General features: G+C 37.7%; 1 protein-coding gene across 1 annotated transcript in view; it reads right to left on the reverse strand.

The window, feature by feature from the left end:
• cibar1 (CBY1 interacting BAR domain containing 1) overlaps window positions 1-18847 on the reverse strand; it is an 86676-nt gene extending 67829 nt beyond the window's left edge. Inside the window, exons 1-2 of the mRNA XM_039736963.1 lie at window positions 18750-18847; window positions 18208-18442 (exon numbers count right to left, since the gene is read on the reverse strand). Coding sequence (XP_039592897.1) covers window positions 18208-18442; window positions 18750-18778 — 264 coding nt within the window. The 5' untranslated portion in view covers window positions 18779-18847. The remainder of the gene's footprint in view (window positions 1-18207; window positions 18443-18749) is intronic.
• Window positions 18848-19993: the final 1146 nt, after the last annotated feature.

Below are 19993 nucleotides of genomic sequence, written 5' to 3' on the forward strand. Positions count from 1 at the left end.
ACCTGGAGATTTTGCATAGGTGGCCAGCAGCAAGCCCCATGTGCAGCCAGAATACTTCTGTGAAGCCAAGGATCTCGGACTCCCACACCCAGATCATCAACACGTACTACTAAGGAGGGATTCCCTCTGTTTTGTGACCACATGTTGGACCTCAGGTAGCATGCAAGAGATCTGGAAAGAGACAGACAGGAGCTGTTGGAGGATGTGCTTGTGAGAGTTGAGGAGAAGGACAGTGAGGAACTTCCACCAGCTACATCAACAAAGGCTAAAGGGGCAGTATGCCCACCTTCTGAAGATTATACTGTGGTGTAGCAGGTCCGTGTCTTAACAATCAGGAGCTTGTTTTAATAAATAAACAATTAATTGTTTGGTTCAGTCTCCATGGGTGTGGGTCTCACACAGTTGCAGGACGTTTTTGGTGTAACTGAGGTGAGACGCACTTGCATGTGAGGATATGTTCAGTCTCAATTTCTTCATCGGCTTTTTGCAGTGCGCGATTGAGGCACTGGTTCCACAGAGGCATATAAGGGAGAGCCAGCGAGAGAAAAAAAAAAGAAAAAGATGAATGAAAGGAGAATATAAACTGGCCAGCAACAGAGAAGAGAGAAGAGAGACATGAAGGAGGTTAAAAGAAAAAGAAGTTGAAAAGAGAGGCAGAAGAGAAAGAGATGGCCCATGATGAACTGAGTGAGGCAGGTGGTTGGGTGTGAGCTTTGAGGGCTGTAGGAGCCAGAGGCTGTGGGAGGGGAGCTCCTACTGAGCACCTGCCTGCCTAGGAAAAGAAGCAGCCTGATATGTGTTGTTCCCGTGGATGCCAAGAGACTGGAGACGCACACAGCTCACTATGGTGTAACAGGATTGCCGAACACCAGGCAATGTGGACCGGTGCCGGGACTTGCAAGCTGACTGCAACTGTCAGCAGATTTAAAAAGGCAACATTAGGGCTCACGTTTTTTTTTTTGTTTGTTTTGGATTGTCTCTGGTTTTAACCTCCAGTTTTAATGGAATATTTATTTGGATTTTAACCTTCACCCTGCTTTTATTGGATTATTTATTTATTGAACATTTTTGGCACTATTCATTTGGGCACCGTTTCTGAAATGTTTTAAAAAAAGGCACTTTTATGTACCTTGTGATGTATGTGTGTTTGTCCTCATCTGCTGGCTCATCCTTTGGGTGCGTTATCGGCGTTGGCAGGTTCAATCAGCTCCCGGGATGCAACTGGTAGTGTGGACCATCACACAGACCCCAATAGTAAAGGAGGAACAGTTGGATGTCCATGCTATAGCTGCATCTGTTGACCTGAGGTCAGCAGAAGAGGAGGTGGGCAGCAGACACTGGGTGCCACATACCCAGTCACAAAGCAATTCAAACAGCGAGGTGGAGAGGCATCAGCATCAGATGCAGTGAGGAGATGGGGGGGGGGTTGATCGATTGGGGGATATGGTTGGGGGTTATAGGCTATCAGACAGCCCAGTCCTAGGGGCTTTTCTGGGTTGGTTGGAAGTGTCACTGGCAGGAGACAACAACAGCAGCAGGAACCACAAGGTGTCTAGGTACATGACATGCAATGTGTTGTTGCCACTGCATGTCGCTGTTTACATTGGTCACCTGGTCATTCATTAGCATCCTGGCAAAGGAGCAGGTCAAAACCTCTGCTAGCACAGGGTGCGAGAGGGCAGCCTGGATCTCATATGGGCATTAACGCCCTCAATTACTATATGAGGAACTAACACAAGCTGCAATGGAATCAGCATCACGGCAAGCAGTCATCCACCAGCCCACCTTCATTATGTGTTGCCCGCTCTCATTCTCCAGCACACCCTGTATCAGAATTCTCCTCAGCTGCTGGAGGTCACACCCAAAGATGTTTACTGTCCAAGTCTGCCTCACTGACAATCTCCATAACATAAGAGGGGACAGGCTCTGACAACCAATGAATGCTCATCCAGAATTACAATGCATATAATGTCTGTCTGATGTCTCATACCACAAGAGAAAGGAAAAAAGAAAAAAAAAAGAAAAGAAAAAGGGCCAAGACTGTGGCTAAACTAGTCACACCTGTGAACCCTTTATATAGCACTGGCTCAATTAGGCAGCACATGCTAGTGGCTGTCACAAAAAGGAGAGTGCATGACTATGCTGGAAGATTGGCATTAAGTCACTGTATTGGACATACCCAGTGATTTTCAGCCATGTAAACTGACATGGTCTGGCAATGAGTTCAGCAAAAGCAGTCGGCAAGTCTGACATACCCAATGACTAGAAGTCATGTAATATGACATCAGCTTAAGGAGGGATCTCTGCAATAGGCAGTCTGAACTGTGTTTGCCAAGAAACGTTTTTCTAGGCGTATATAAAATACAGATTTTCCAGTTTTTCAGTTACAAACACACTTCTAGACATCTTCTCAGCATTATAAATTCCCCCTCTCCCTTACATAGAACTGTAAGAAACCTGACAAGTATTTCTTGATGAAGTAGTTTAGCTGCATTCACGTGCTATTGAAATATTTTTGTATATTCATATTTATTTTTGATGCTTTCAGCAATTTTAGAAATGTGTTTATTACCTCAATCCTGCCATTTTATGCTGAATGCATAGGAAAAAGAGACATTTTTTATAAACACAAAAAAACTGTAAGGACTAGAATGTATTAGTTCCATTTAAATGACAGTTTGTTGACGGGATAAAACAATTGCTTTCAAGTTAAGTTCAGATTCTGATTCTACTTGGAAAATTATGTTTTTTTGTTTTTTTTGCATTATGTAGAACTGCCGAATGACTACATCCTAGCAAAGATACTAAAATTTAGAAAGAGTCGTTTCTCAGGTATTTGCCTAGAATGCTGAAACATATGTACTATATAACAATGTTTTATACTGAAAAAATTGACCTCTCTTATTCAAATGAGTTGCATTATGTTTGTCTTCATACAGACTCCTGGCCTATGAGTTTTGGTCCAGATCCGTTTAGGAAATGCTTGGTATTTTTACAAGTCTTCCTAAACATGGTGTACATATATTTAGCACACGAAAATGAAGTTCAATGTTTTCTATTAATTTTTAAATACATCCATCTTACTTCTTTCTTACTCTTCACATTGGAATAAACCATCTTATAAGCCAAGACAATGGTCAAGTATTGATCCATGTCATGCAATTGCACATAAGTTGTACAGTAGCTTAAAACCAGCAACTTAAAATAAAAAAGCACCAGTATTATGGTATTCACCAAATTTAAAAGAAAACTGTGCCTTTCACCACACTGAGAAGTGATTTCCTCTCGAACAATAAAATTACAATAAACTGTTTGTGTGATGTGGTTGTGTTTTGTTTTGCTTTATTTCTGTATTTATGTGAGAACTCAAACAAGCAAAAAAAAAATGTACCCTTACTAAAGAAGTCACAAGTAGCAATATTTCTATACCAGCTTTTTTTTTTTGTTAATAGCATTGGTAGCACAGAGAAAGTCAACACTGCACTCATGTGATTGCAAATAGATTAATTACTCCAAAAAATACAACAATACATGATTAAAAATGGGTAAAAACTACATATACAAATGGCTCACTGTGTTGATTATGGATGTCTTGATACCAGAATTTTTGTAATCGATACCAATACCAATGAAAATTTATGATACTCAATACGTTCCAATATACTAATGCAAAAACAAATCCCATTCAATGGTTTTTTAGTAAAATGCCTCCTTTTATTGAAGTGAAAAATATTTTTGTAATAATGTACAAAATATATAAATACTAACAATAACAACAGCTTTAAAATACTGGAATATCCATCAAGTAGTTACCCAACTATAATTTAAATAAACAAGTATTGGTATTCATTATTTCAAAGTACAATGCAGAGCTTGAATTTTAATGTGTGGCAGAGGCAGGGATCCAACCAATTTAAAAACAAAATGGGGAATTTATAATCTTGGGGGGATTTCAGCATAGGGTTTATAAAGAATGATATGTTGTGCAGTCATGCTGAGCACAGCACCCACTTTCTTGGTTCTACCAATACTGTAAAAAAGCTGGTACTGTTACATTTTTGGAATACTAGCACTGAATTAGTACTGATGTATCAGCTTTTGTGATATCCTTAGTGGTGAAGATACAGCATGGAATCATTACATGTCAAAAAGAATATCAGCAGAGATCATGCCATGTCTGAAAATGCTTTTCTCCTCATGCAAAAGAACTTCAGTGGGCGAGTGCAGGTATCGCACATGTTATTATTTTTATATTTTTTTAAGCAAAACACACAGAGGCTTACATAATTGCTTCCTTTATCACATTATGGAATTAGTTCAAAAAACAGATTTATGCATACTTTGTGAGAAAAACAATGCTACAAATCAAATGATGTGTAATCATTTAACTTGTATTGCTAAACATTTTAAAAGAAGATGAAGAGATAACAAAATTAATCCCTTTTAAATTGTGACCAACACAGCTTCAATAAATGAATAAAGGATTCTCATTAATTCTCCAACTGTAATACATACACGTATCAAAAGAACCAATACTTTTGTTATCATTCAATACCAATGTTCCAAAAACATAACTGTTCTAGCTTTTTTCAGTATAAGCAGTACTGAATGATGGTCTGTGCTGCACTCATGCGTGACTTCAAGTAGACAAATTACTTGAGGCAGTATAGCAATACATGAGAAAAGCATGAATAAGAACTAAATAAAAATGTCTCACAGTGGCGATAATATAGCACTGCATCATAACATGTCAAAAACAAAAACTGAATACTTGGCCTTTATGGCAGGAAAATTTCAGAGCTAGACTGCAAGAAATGTGATCATTATCATATACAGGTGCCGGTCATAAAATTAGAAAATCATGACAAAGTTGATTTATTTCAGTAATTCCATTCAAAAAGTGAAACTTGTATATTAGATTCATTCATTACACACAGGCTGATGTATTTCAAATGTTTATTTCTTTTAATTTTGATGATTATAACTGACAACTAATGAAAGTCCCAAATCCAGTATCTCGGAAAATTAGAATATCAATTAAGACCAATGTAAAAAAAAGGATTTTTAGAAATGTTGGCCAACTGAAAGGCATGAACATGAAAAGCATGAGCATGTACAGCACTCAATATTTAGTTGGGGCTCCTTTGGCCTGGATTACAGCAGCAATGTGGCGTGGCATGGAGTCGATCAGTCTGTGGCACTGCTCAGGTGTTATGAGAGCCCATGTTGCTCTGATAGTGGCCTTCAGCTCTTCTGAATTGTTGGGTCTGGCGTATTGCATCTTCCTCTTCACAATACCCCATAGATTTTCTATGGGGTTAAGGTCAGGCGAGTTTGCTGGCCAATCAAGAACAGGGATACCATGGTCCTTAAACCAGGTACTGGTAGCTTTGGCACTTTGTGCAGGTGCCAGGTCCTGTTGGAAAATGAAATCTGCATCTCCATAAAGTTCATCAGCAGCAGGAAGCATGAAGTGCTCTAAAACTTCCTGGTAGACGGCTGCGTTGACCTTGGACCTCAGAAAACACAATGGACCAACACCAGCAGATGACATGGCACCCCAAACCATCACTGACTGTGGAAACTTTACCCTGGACCTCAAGCAATGTGGATTCTGTGCCTCTCCTCTCTTCCTCCAGACTATGGGACCTTGATTTCCAAAGAAAATGCAAAATTTATTTTCATTAGAGAACATAACTTTGGACCACTCAGCAGCAGTCCAGTCCTTTTTGTCTTTAGCCCAGGCGAGACGCTTCTGAGGCTGTCTTTTGTTCAAGAGTGGCTTGACACAAGGAATGCGACAGCTGAAACCCATGTCTTGCATACGTCTGTGCGTTGTGACTCTTTGTGAATCTCCCCCACAGTTTTGTTTCACAATCCTCTCCAGGGTGTGGTTATCCCTATTGCTTGTACACTTTTTTCTACCACATCTTTTCCTTCCCTTCGCCTCTCTATTAATGTGCTTGGACACAGAGCTCTGTGAACAGCCAGCCTCTTTAGCAATGACCTTTTGTGTCTTGCCCTCCTTGTGCAAGGTGTCAATGGTCGTCTTTTGGACAACTGTCAAGTCAGCAGTCTTCCCCATAATTGTATAGCTTGCAGAACTAGACTGAGAGACCATTAAAGGCTTTTGCAGGTGTTTCGAGTTAATTAGCTGATTAGAGTGTGGCACCAGGTGTCTTCAATATTGAACCTTTTTACAATATTCTAATTTTCTGCGATAGTGAATTTGGGACTTTCATTAGTTGTCAGTTATAATCATCAAAATTAAAAGAAATAAACATTTGAAATGCATCAGTCTGTGTATAATGAATGAATCTAATATACAAGTTTGTCAAGTTTGACTGTATATATGTGTATGTATATATACATATATATGTATTTGTGTGTATATATATGTGTGTATGTATATGTAGATATGTATATATATATGTATATATATATATATATGTAGATATATGTGTATATATGTATATATATATATATATATATATATATATATATATGTATGAATATACGTGTGTGTGTATATATATGTGTATATATATATATATATATATATATATATATATATATATATATATATATATATATATGACAGCAACACTCATCACTCACAACAGTGATAAAACAATTACAATGACAATCATGTTACATTATTTTCAAAATTCTGACTCTACCATTTGAATGTCTCAACAGAAATCGAGACTCCTCAGACCAGGCAACATTTTTCCAGTCTTCAACTGTCCAATTTTGGTGAGCTTGTGCAAATTGTAGCCTCTTTTTCCTATTTGTAGTGGAGATGAGTGGTACCCGGTGGGGTCTTCTGCTGTTGTAGCCCATCCGCCTCAAGGTTGTGCGTGTTGTGGCTTCACAAATGCTTTGCTGCATACCTCGGTTGTAGCAGTGGTTATTTCAGTCAAAGTTGCTCTTCTATCAGCTTGAATCAGTCGGCCCATTCTTCTCTGACCTCTAGAATCAACAAGGCATTTTAAGCCACAGGACTGCCGCATACTGGATGTTTTCCCTTTTCACACCATTCGTTTGTAAACCCTTGAAATGGTTGTGCGTGAAAATCCCAGTAACTGAGCAGATTGTGAAATACTCAGACCGGCCCGTCTGGTAACAACAACCATGCCACGCTCAAAATTGTTTAAATCACCTTTCTTTCCCATTCTGACATTCAGTTTGGAGTTCAGGAGATTGTCTTGACCAGGACCACACCCCTAAATGCATTGAAGCAACGGTGATTGGTTGATTAAATAATTGCATTAATGAGAAATTGAACAGGTGTTCCTAATAATCCTTTAGGTGAGTGTGTATATATATATATATATATATATATATATATATATATATATATATATATGTATATATGTATATGTATATATATCTATACTAATAAAAAGGCAAAGCCCTCACTCACTCACTCATCACTAATTCTCCAACTTCCGTGTAGGTAGAAGGCTGAAATTTGGCAGGCTCATTCCTTACAGCTTACTTACAAAAGTTGGGCAGGTTTCATTTCGAAATTCTACGCCTAATGGTCATAACTGGAAGGTATTTTTCTCCATTAACTGTAATGGAGTTGAGCTGGAATGGCGTGGGGGAGTTTCGTGTGACATCATCACGCCTCCCACGTAATCCGTGAACTGATTGTCAGCGCAGTGCGTAGAAAACCAGGAAGACCTCCAAAAGCGCTTAAGAAAACATGCATTATATAATTGAGAAGGCAGCGAAAAACAATAAGAAGCGGCGAGTGACATATACTACCATATTCATGAGTGTTGCTGCCTCGGAAAGAAAGCAAGGTGTAAACCTAAACTTTAAATTAAGTTCATAGACAGGCTAACGCTGGCGTTTCACATGCCCACAGGTAATGCGGGATACAAGTTTAATGAGAGGCGCGAGGATATAAGCGAGAGTTTTGATCACTTTGTAACTAAGTTAAAATTGTAGGTGAAGGGGTGTGCTTATGCAAATTCGAGACTGTGTTTGTGGGGATTGACAGTTAAAGGCGGGTGGGGAGTCCGTCATCATCTCCCCTCCCATTCATCTAATTTCGGTCTGAGCTGAGCTCAGCGGCTAATGCCGTCTTCGAAGCAACCGTCAGACTGCCACCAAATACTCACAGAAAAATCCACAAGTTAATACACACGCTATCTCTAGAGTTTCTCCACACTGAATCCTCCAGGCACTACTTACAAAAGGTCACATTGACAATCGTGTTACGTTATTTTTAAAATCTTTCCTTTTCTTAGCACAAGCACAGCTGAGAAGCTTGATGCATGTGCTCCATAACGTTAAAAATAATGCATTTAATCACACTTTGCATTACAAGCAAAGGGAGCTTTTAATCAATGCATGATTTCCTGGTACACGATTACATTGATCAGCGCATCCCGATTCATTTTACCCTCGCACCACCTTAGTTTGAGAAGAAGTCTGAAAAATATGAGGTTAACACAGAAAAACATCACCAATTCAAGCTTTATGAATAATCGATTCGCCATCAATAATTGTTTTGGTAAAGCCATCCTCCTTCCATTTTATAATTTTTCCGCCAATAGCCATGATTAAATGAGCGGTAAAAAAGTAAGAGCAAAGCGAGGGTGACTTATTTAGGCAGGCATATATATGACAGCAACACTCATGACAATGTCAATCATGTTACGTTATTATTAAAATGTTTCCTTTTCTTTTCATTACTTCTTTAACACACTACTTCTCCGCTGCGGCGCTGGGATTTTTTATATATATATATATATGAATGACCTCCAAAAGCGCTGAGACTTTTGATATCATGAGCGTGTCTGCAAAACTGTGGTCTCCTGCCCAGCAAAAGTCGAGCAGCCAGCAGCGCATAGCTGTGCCGGCCTTTGAGACGCTGACTGCGCTTCTGCCTTAAGTCAAAGTGAGCACTTTTAATTTTTTCATCCTCCCCTGCGCTATAGCCCAGACAAGTGCAAACACGGGACCCCTTTTCTACACCACGGAAAATAATATTAAGGCGATTCACACTTTCTTTTGCACGTATCGATTATGCCTCACCTCGGATTATGAAGACACGCACACGAGTGGAGGACTGACAGTGCCATCACAGCTGATTAATGGCAGGGGCGGCTCACCAGTCTACACAAGACCCACGCGACTGTCCCCAAAAGGCGATCATAACGTCAGCGAACACATCTCTCTATACTATATAAAAGAAAAAGGCAACTTTCCTTTCTTTACACCTTTTTCCTTTTATCCCAAACCAAAGCCTTTCTCTCTTAACACTGCAGAGGACACAAAACTAATTTTCTTTAAATGCGGTAAGGCACATTACCAGAGGCACAAATTTGAACGTTCACATAGAAAATGTAATTTCTATACCACAGCCGTCGTGTAGCGCCTTTCAAAAGGGATCTACTACCGAGAGATGATCCATATACATTTTAGCTGCTGTTAGTTACTTACCTGTTGTGTTACACAGTCTTTAAAATGTAGTTTACCTGAAACCACTCCAGTAGTGCTCAATGTACCTGTACTTCTTAAAGCGTTAATGTTTTACTGTTTAATAACTTATAGACTATATTTTATTATTTTTCCCTTGCACTCAGTGACCAAAGCTATACACACACATATAGACACATACAAACATACACACAAGTATATGTATGTGTATATATATGTATGTATGTGTATATACATACACACACACACACACACACACACACACATACATACATACACACATATATATAATTTGTGTGTGTGTATGTATGTATGTATGTGTATATATGATGTAGATAGGTATGTATATATATATGTGTATATGTAGATATGTATATAGATATGTAGATATGAAGATATGTATGTGTATATATATATGTATGTATGTTGTGTGTGTGTGTGTGTGTGTGTGTGTGTTTATATATATATGACAGCAGCAATCAAGCTGTGAGAAAACACTAAAAAGGAGGAGTGTCAGACGTTGTGGTACATTTTCTGATGCAGCTAGACAAAAAAAAATTTGTGACGCTGCCGCCAAATACACAAAACAATTACTTTGAAATCATGTTACATTATTTTTAAAATGTTTCCTTTTCTTTTCATAACTTCTTTAACACATGACATCACTGAAGCGCGGTATTTTGCTATATATATCACAGCGACACTCATAACAGTGACAAAACAATTACATTGACAATCATGTTACGTTATTTTCAAAATGTTTCCTTTTCTTTCTCTTTCCTTCTTTAACACACTACTTCTCCGCTGCCAAGCGTGGGTATATATCTATACTAATAAAAGGCAAAGCCCGCCCTCACTCACTCACTCACTCACTCACTGACTCACTGACTCATCACTAATTCTCCAACTTCCCGCGTGGGTGGAAGGCTGACATTTGGCAGGTTCATTCCTTACAGCTTCCTTACAAAAGTTGGGCAGGTTTTATATCGAAATTCTACGCGTAATGGTCATAACTGGAAGCAGTTTTCTCCATTTACTGTAATGGAGATGAGCTTCAACGCGTGGGGAGTTTCGTGTGACATCATCACGCCTCCCGCGTAATCACGCAGTACATAGAAAACCAGGAAGACCTCAAAAAAGCGCTCAAGAAAACATGCATTATATAATTGAGAAGGCAGCGAAACAATAAGAAGCGAGCGAGTGACATATACAACCATATTCATGATTCTGCTACTTCGGAAACAAAGCACGATGTAAACCTACACTTTAAATTAAGTTCATAGACAGGCTGCGCTGGCGTTTGTAATTTAGTGCCTGCCCATATAAGGCCGTCCGTCAGCGGCAATCCAATAGCAAACTGCCGCTAAATATTCACGGGTGAAGGACTGTGTTTATGGAGAGGAAGATGAGATGGTCAGGGTGGTGTTTGACACAAACTCAGCGAAACTGCGAGAGAAAGTTTTAAGTGCCAGGACTAAGGTAACATTAAATAAAGCTATGGACATAGCACGAGATGGCACCAGCACAGCTGGGAACCTTCGATGCAAGTACACCGAGTGGCTCACGTGAACTGACGTAGTGCACAGATAAAAGCAACAGTTCCAAAGAGCTGAACAAAACCGAGATTACACAATTGAAAAGGCAGCAAAAATATGAAGCGTCTGATAAGCATATTCATAAATGCAGCTACTGTGGAAACAAAGCACACGGTGGAAAAAGTCAATGTCCCGCTAAAGGAAGACAGTGTAAAAACCCTTGCATGCAGTGTGTCAGGTCTCAGATAAAGAAGAAGACGAGCTGTTTATTGATGCAGTAAGAAACGAATCAATGAATGAAACCTGTCATCTTTACAACGATTGACAAACACGGAATGTAACTTGAACACAACACATCCTACAAATACGAACCTGATTGAAAGAAATAATGATAATCAAATCCTTGATGACAGCAACACTCAGTAACACTCACAAAACAAATACTGTATATTGACAGTCATGTTACGTTATTTTTAAAATGTTCCCTTTTCTTTTCTACCTTTTTAACACACTACTTCTCGCTGCGATCTGGTATATATATATATGTATATATATATATATATATATATATGTATATATATATATATATATATATATATATGTGTATATATATATATATATATATATATGTGTATATATATATATATATATATATATATATATATGTGTGTATATATATATGTGTGTATATATATATATATATATATATATATATATATATATATATATGTGTATATATATATGTGTATATATATATATATATATATATATATATATATATATATATATATATATATATCCCGCTCTACATACTCGAATAATGGATACTTTATTCACCATCAATGATTGTTTTCGTAAAGCCATACTCAGTGTATTCATTAGATGAACGGTAAAAAGTAAGAGCGAGGGAGGATGACTCATTGAGGCATGCAGGCTGTAGTGGCGTCAACTCTATCTGAATTGCGCGATCACATTTGAAAAATATATCTTTTCAAGTTCTATTTAGTCCATATGTGTCAAACTCAAGGGGAGATCATTTTATATACTGTATTATTGTTATTAAAGCCGGGTATATGAAGCGCTGGTAACACAATAAACTACAGATCCCATAATGCAGCGCTTCAGCTGCCTTGCCGAACACTTACGCGTTAATCAAGTCTACCTTATGATGCTGCAAGTTATTGCGCACTGAGTTTGCACGGCGCTTTGGTGACTTTGAAGAACAAAAAAAGTCCGTCTACATGCGGCTCGAACCTTGTGCATGTTTGGTAGCACATATCTGTGTGAGAAGCTCTTCTCAGTGATAAAGACTAACAAAACAGCACACAGGAGTCGCCTCACTGATGAGCACCTGCAATCCATCCTGAGAATCTCCACAACACAGAACCTCACACCAAACAGAAACGAACTTGTGGCCAAAAAAGATGCCAGGAGTTCAGCTCTAAAATGACATATGAGCAAAGACAACTGAATGATTTGATTTGTTATTGCACATAAGAGGAGTCAACCGTTTTAACAAACAGCGTATTGCACTGATATGAAATAGCTGTGTGTGTATATATGTAGATATGTATGTATATGTATATATATGTTTATATATGTGTGTGTGTATGTATGTGTGTATATATATATATATAATATATGTATTTGTGTGTGTATGTATGTATATGTGTGTATATATGTGTGTGTGTATATATGTAGATATATATGTATGTATATATGTGTATATGTATAGATATGTATATATATATATATATGTTTATATGTGTGTGTGTGTAAATATATATTATATATATATATATATATGACAACAACACTCATCACTCACAACAGTGACAAAACAATTACATTGACAATCAGGTTACGTTATTTTCAAAATGTTTCCTTTTCTTTTCATTGCTTCTTTAACACACTACTTCTCTCTTGAAGCGGTATTTTCTATTATATATATATATAATGCATATATATATATATATATATATATATATATATATATATATATATATGCATATATATATATATATATATATATAATGCATATATATATATATATATATATATATATAATGCATATATATATATATATATAATATATATATATATATATAATGCATATATATATAATGCATATATATATAATGCATATATATATAATGCATATATATATATATATATATATATATATATAAAATGTATATACAAACCAGATTCCAAAAAGTTGGGACACTAAACAAATTGTGAATAAAAACTGAATGCAATGATGTGGAGATGGCAAATGTCAATATTTTATTTGTAATAGAGCGTAGATGACAGATCAAGCGTTTAATCCGAGTAAATGTATCATTTTTAAGGAAAAATATGTTGATTCAAAATTTCACGGTGTCAACAAATCCCAAAAAGTTGGGACAAGTATCAATAAGAGGCTGGAAAAGTAAATTTGAGCATAACGAAGAGCTGGAAGACCAATTAACACTAATTAGGTCAATTGGCAACATGATTGGGTATAAAAAGAGCTTCTCAGAGTGGCAGTGTCTCTCAGAAGCCAAGATGGGTAGAGGATCACCAATTCCCACAATGTTGCAGAAAGATAGTGGAGCAATATCAGAAAGGTGTTACCCAGCGAAAAATTGCAAAGACTTTGCATCTATCATCATCAACTGTGCATAACATCATCCGAAGATTCAGAGAATCTGGAACAATCTCTGTGCGTAAGGGTCAAGGCCGTAAAACCATACTGGATGCCCGTGATCTCCGGGCCCTTAAACGACATTGCACCACAAACAGGAATGCTACTGTAAAGGAAATCACAGAATGGGCTCAGGAATACTTCCAGAAACCATTGTCAGTGAACACAATCCACCGTGCCATCCACTGTTGCCAGCTGAAACTCTACAGTGCAAAGAAGAAGCCATTTCTAAGCAAGATCCACAAGCTCAGGCGTTGTCACTGGGCCAGGGATCATTTAAAATGGAGTGTGGCAAAATGGAAGACTGTTCTGTGGTCATACGAGTCACGATTCGAAGTTCTTTTTGGAAATCTGGGACGCCATGTCATCCGGGCCAAAGAGGACAAGGACAACCCAAGTTGTTATCAACGCTCAGTTCAGAAGCCTGCATCTCTGATGGTATGGGGTTGCATGAGTGCGTGTGGCATGGGCAGCTTGCATGTCTGGAAAGGCACCATCAATGCCGAACAATATATTCAGGTTCTAGAACAACATATGCTCCCATCCAGACGTCATCTCTTTCAAGGAAGACCCTGCATTTTTCAACAAGATAATGCCAGACCACATTCTGCATCAATCACAACATCATGGCTGCGTAGGAGAACGATCCTCAGTTCCATGCTTCACTGTGGGAACTGTATTGGACACCTGAAGGACTCTGAGATGGTGAGAAATAAGATCCTCTGGTCTGATGAGACCAAGATAGAACTTTTTGGCCTTAATTCTAAGCGGTATGTGTGGAGACAACCAGGCACTACTCATCACTTGTCCAATACAGTCCCCACAGTGAAGCATGGCGGTGGCAGCATCATGCTGTGGTGGCATTTTTCAGCTGCAGGGACAGGGTGACTGGTTGCAATCGAGGGAAAGATGAATGCGGCCAAGTACAGGGATATCCTGGACAAAAACCTTCTCCAGAGTGCTAAGGACCTCAGACTGGGCCGAAGGTTTACCTTCCAACAAGACAATGACCCTAAGCACACAGCTAAAATAACGAAGGAGTGGCTTCACAATAACTCTGTAACTGTTCTTGAATGGCCCAGCCAGAGCCCTGACTTAAACCCAATTGAGCATCTCTGGAGAGACCTAAAAATGGCTGTCCACCAACATTTACCATCCAACCTGATAGAACTGGAGAGGATCTGCAAGGAGAAATGGCAGAGGATCCCCAAATCCAGGTGTGAAAAACTTGTTGCATCTTTCCCAAGAAGACTCATGGCTGTATTAGCTCAAAAGGGTGCTTCTACTAAATACTGAGCAAAGGGTCTGAATACTTAGGACCATGTGATATTTCAGTTTTTCTTTTTTAATAAATCTGCAACAATTTCAAAAATTCTTTTTTGTCTGTCAATATGGGGTGCTGTGTGTACATTAATGAGGAAAAAAATTAATTTAAACGATTTTAGCAAATGGCCGCAATATAACAAAGAGTGAAAACTTGAAGGGGGTCTGAATACTTTCCGTGCCCACTGTAAATGATGTCTGCTGTCCCACATGGGTTATACTAATAAACGATGATTTGCTTTCAAAAGCCAATAACATAAATTCAGTGTATTTAGCAATAAACTATGCGGTTTTATTTATTCTGCTGTGTGTTTTACTGATTATGTATCTCTCTATAATAATAGGGAAATGTACCTTGTCCTTTGAAGCATTGAAACACTAAATAAATTTTATGTTGGTATTAACAAATGGAGCAGCTCATGCCATTGCCGGTGTAAACAATCTGCACATATACTTCGTTTTTGCATCAATGTCTGCTTGTGCTGGCAGTGCTCACACTTCTCACAGTCCCATATGTGTAACTCTGGAGGCGTGTGTGGTCCCCTTCCTCGATCCACAAATACTGAACTGCATGTGAATATTGGATGGTAATTCTGTTTTCCTGTGGTATTGAAAGGTATCAAGTATTGAAAAATTTCACTGGAACTGGTATCGAACGCGGGTGGCACGGTGGCGCAGTGGGTAGAGCTGCTGTCTCGCAGTTAGTAGACCCAGGTTTGCTTCCCGGGTCCTCCCTGTGTGGAGTTTGCATGTTCTTCCCGTGTCTGCGTGGGTTTTCTTCCACAGTTCAAAGACATGCAGGTTAGGTACATTGGCGATAAATTTTCCCGGGTGTATGTGTGCGCGCGTCCTGCCCTGAGTTTGTTTCCTGCCTTGCGCCCTGTGTTGGCTGGGATTTTTGTATCATGACATCTCTAATTCAGTGTACGTTGTTTTTGATCTAAACCCTCCAAAGCTTTGTAGCAGTAGAAGAGTACAGATCAAAGTATTACAATTAAATTTGATTGAAACCTCCATTTACACTGGATTTGCTACAGGGTGAAATTATTTTTATATCACAAATTCCCTTTATTCCTTCTAATTACCTGTTTCAATTTAAAAGATTACAGTATCCTCTAAAACTGTGTTTTGCAATGACCATCAACAAAACCAAGTCACTAGCAAAAGCAAAAATTGATCTACAGCAGGAATGTTTTACACATTGGAAACGTTATGTAACATGTTTAAAAATAAGGAGCTCCAGTGAATTGGCAATATTACCCATTGGGGGAGAAACACAAGAAATATTGTATACAGAAATGTACTTGGTTAATTATATGGTACTTCTGATATATCTGATTAACCAACTGCACTTTAACCAAGGCCCACTGCCTTAGGAAATTCACAATTACTTTGATAATCATAATGATTATGATCAAAAATCATTAAATAAAATGAATGTGCGACTCCAGTTAAATGAAAAATGTTAGTTTTCTCCAGGTTTGCCACTTGACAAAATACTGCCATGTTACATTTCTGATTATTATGTTTCAAACCTTTAAACACACACACACACACACACACACATATATATATATATATATATAATTGCTACTCTACAGGATTACTGTAAAAGCTATTTATTTTTAATTATATATTTTTTTACTTGTGCTTGCTTTTATTAAAAAAGGAATGTATTCACAGTTTTGTTTATATTTTTGTGCACAAATCAAAACATATGCAGCGTAAGTTGATAAATATGTATAATGTTATTTTTTTTAAAAAAAGGCATTTGAAAGAACCATAGGTTAGACCTGAGCTTTCAATTCTGATTTAAAAAAATCATTATGGCTATTTAATCAAGGGTCGTGATGTACCAAAATAAAATTGACAAAAATACAAATATAACTAGTCTTACAGCACAAGTGTAAAGTCAATGAAGCAATATTTCCCTTTCTTTCCAAAATGGCAACAGGATATTTCTTCTACCTAACTTGCCAGCTCTCCTAACAGTGAGACATTAAAGTTGAAATGGTTAGCACTCATCTGCCGATTGATTAGTGAAACCATCACACTTTTACAGAATGTCCAAAAATGTGCATATAATCATATTGTAATTTGAAAAGTAATTTTTGTATTAAAAGAGAAGTGTAACTTTACTACTTTCTTAAAATAATTTATGCATACTTTTTTTTTTAAAAAAATAGCAATTTTCACAGTTGCATGTTGTAATTCGTGCCCTGAAGCCTATAGTGTATATTAATTACAGTTACTGGCACATTACATTTACACCATTTGTAAAAGACAGCAAAGAAATGCACATAATAAAGACAATTGATTGTTGAATCATTAGTGAATCCTCCCAACCTCACTCCCACCTCCCACACACAAATGCATATGAAAAATTATTATTTTTTAAGAAGCAGAAACAAAAAAATATAAAAGCCTTTAAGCACTTCTTCATCCATAATAAGTAGCCAAAACATTTTCATTCATGCTTTACTTGATTGGTAATACATTTAACCACAATCTGGTTGAATCGAAAACAAATCCTGCCATCTCAAATATTATAATTCTACATTTCAGGACTGCTAATTTAACAAAATTTTAAACTGACGGTTAGTGTGATATTACTCATTCAATCCAACTGCCAACTGTTAGAGGCGTATGCTTTAAAAGATCTTAGAGAGTCAGAAGTTATTCAGACCACACACAGAACCCAAACCTGGACAGACTACCAACACATCACTTGAAATCAACTGCGCTGACTAGCAGTTAACCTAAAAGCTTCTCCTTTTAAAGTGGAAGGAAATCTACGTGAAAACAAAGAAAGTACATAGTTTACAAACGGCGCTGCAGAGCAACTTCACTACCTGCTGTCTTAATGGGGCATCCTGTACGTCAACACTGCATATTAAAATACTAGTTTCAAAGTTGCTCTTTTGATTTAACTTGAAAAAGAATTGTGAGGGAAAGTGAACTTTTACAAAATGCCTGTGTCAAAACAGAACTCCATATACATTTTAACAATCGTGCATTATTAAATAATTTACACACCTCTGATAAAAACATACATACATACAGATATAAGAAGTATGGAAGGGAAGCCGAGTATCGAAATGTTTACATTCCCCACTAAAAATGATCGTTTCTGCATATGCAGTTGCCAGCTGCTGTCTCGAAGATGTTTTGAAATTAATTCCATAAGTGAGATATTAACGCCAATACCTGAGCTTGCCGGTAATCCTGAACCTTTGCCAGTTGATCTGCGAAATGTTTCAACCCGTATCTCAGATTTGGTGTCTCGGTGTCCCCATAAACGTTCATCTCTTTCACTAGCAGGTCGGCTTTGTCCCGTAGCCTCGCTGTTTTACGGGCATAGGCACCGAAAAGCTGGCAGAGCTCCCCAAAGTGTTTCTCCACATTTGTCACCATTTCTTGAATCTGCTTAGTCTGGTTGTCTCTGTATGGATACCAGAAGGCAAGACATGATGATATACATAATCTGTGATGTTCTTTTCAATTTCAATCATGTTATTTTGTTCAACAGAGCTATACATTTACAGCGTGTTAAAAAAAATCACAATAATTGTTCTTAATGAACAAAACAAAATGTTAAGGGATCTTAGTCTTGAACAGTAAAACACACGTATCGAGGGCTTCGGCAATATCATTTGAACATTACCTCTAAACATTCGATACTAAGAAACAGGCTACAGTTTATTTATGTAACAAATAATGTAGAAAATTCACTTTTTTATTTATATTACCTAACACGAACATCTGCGAGAATACTCATGACGTCGCGTCTTCAAGTATTCAAAAAAAAAAGCCTCCTTCTCCTCCTCCTCCTCCTCCATGAGTTTCCACCGACAACTTCCGGAAGCCGAATCCGTGAGCACGCCGACCGTTTCCATGGTTTTGACGCTGGCGTCAGTTGCGTTCATGTGCTGAGCCTGCTGTGTAGTACTCTGTAGTACGAGTCATACTATCTTTTATAAAAATTGAGATGATAAGGTTTTGATATTAGTCCTCATTTTTTCAGTTTGGGGGCATATGAAAAAATGACAGAATGAAGAGCACTAGTTTTGAAATCATGTGGCTGTTGTTGCCTTTCTAATAAATTTAATACTGACATGTTCTGATGAAGATGTAATGCCTGCTTTTAAAAGAAATGCTTTAAGACTGTGCTATGTTATTATGGCTGGCCCCACAGCTAAGCGTTGAAGTAAGTCACATATCCAAGGAATTTAAGGAATATTCTCGTATATATAATTGTTCTTTATACAGCTTCCAATTAATCCAAAATGCTGCTGCAAGAATTATTACAAGAACAAGAAAATACAAACACGTAACTCCAGTTCTTAAATCCTTGCACTGGCGTCTGGTTAAGTTTAGGGCAGATTTCAAAATCCTACTTTTAACATATAAAGCCTTAAATGACCAAGGTTCCACTTACTTATCTGAACTTATCATTATTTACAAACCAGAGTGCACATTAAGATCTCAAGATGCTGATCTAATTACTGTTCTAAGGTTTAATAAAATAACTGTGGGAGGTCGAGCTTTTAGTTACAGGGCCCCAAAACTGTGGAATGGTCTGCCTGCTACTATAAGAGGCGCCACTTCAGTCTTAGCTTTAAAATCCTGGCTGAAGACTCACTACTTCAGTTTAGCATATCCTGACTAGAGCTGCTGATTAACTGTACAAAGTGCATTTCTGTTGTTAGTCATTAGCATTAAATCATAAGTAACAAGATATTTATAATTTGTTACTAACCCTCACCTATTCCTTTTCTCTTCTCTGTACTCACATATGGCACTTAGTGCTACTGCCCTAATGCTGAGTTGTTTGTCTGCCTAAGGAAAAGTCATCTCTGATAGAGGAGCACTGGAATCATTGAGTAGAAGGGTCAGCTGTAGAATGGCCAGTAGTGGGGAGGTAGCTTGAAGGCCGAGGTCACAAGAACTCTTAAAAATTGGAATCTTATTATGTGATATAATCTATTTTGCG

The sequence above is a fragment of the Polypterus senegalus genome, chromosome 15 (genome assembly GCF_016835505.1).
Source record: "Polypterus senegalus isolate Bchr_013 chromosome 15, ASM1683550v1, whole genome shotgun sequence".
Classification (NCBI taxonomy): domain Eukaryota; kingdom Metazoa; phylum Chordata; class Cladistia; order Polypteriformes; family Polypteridae; genus Polypterus; species Polypterus senegalus.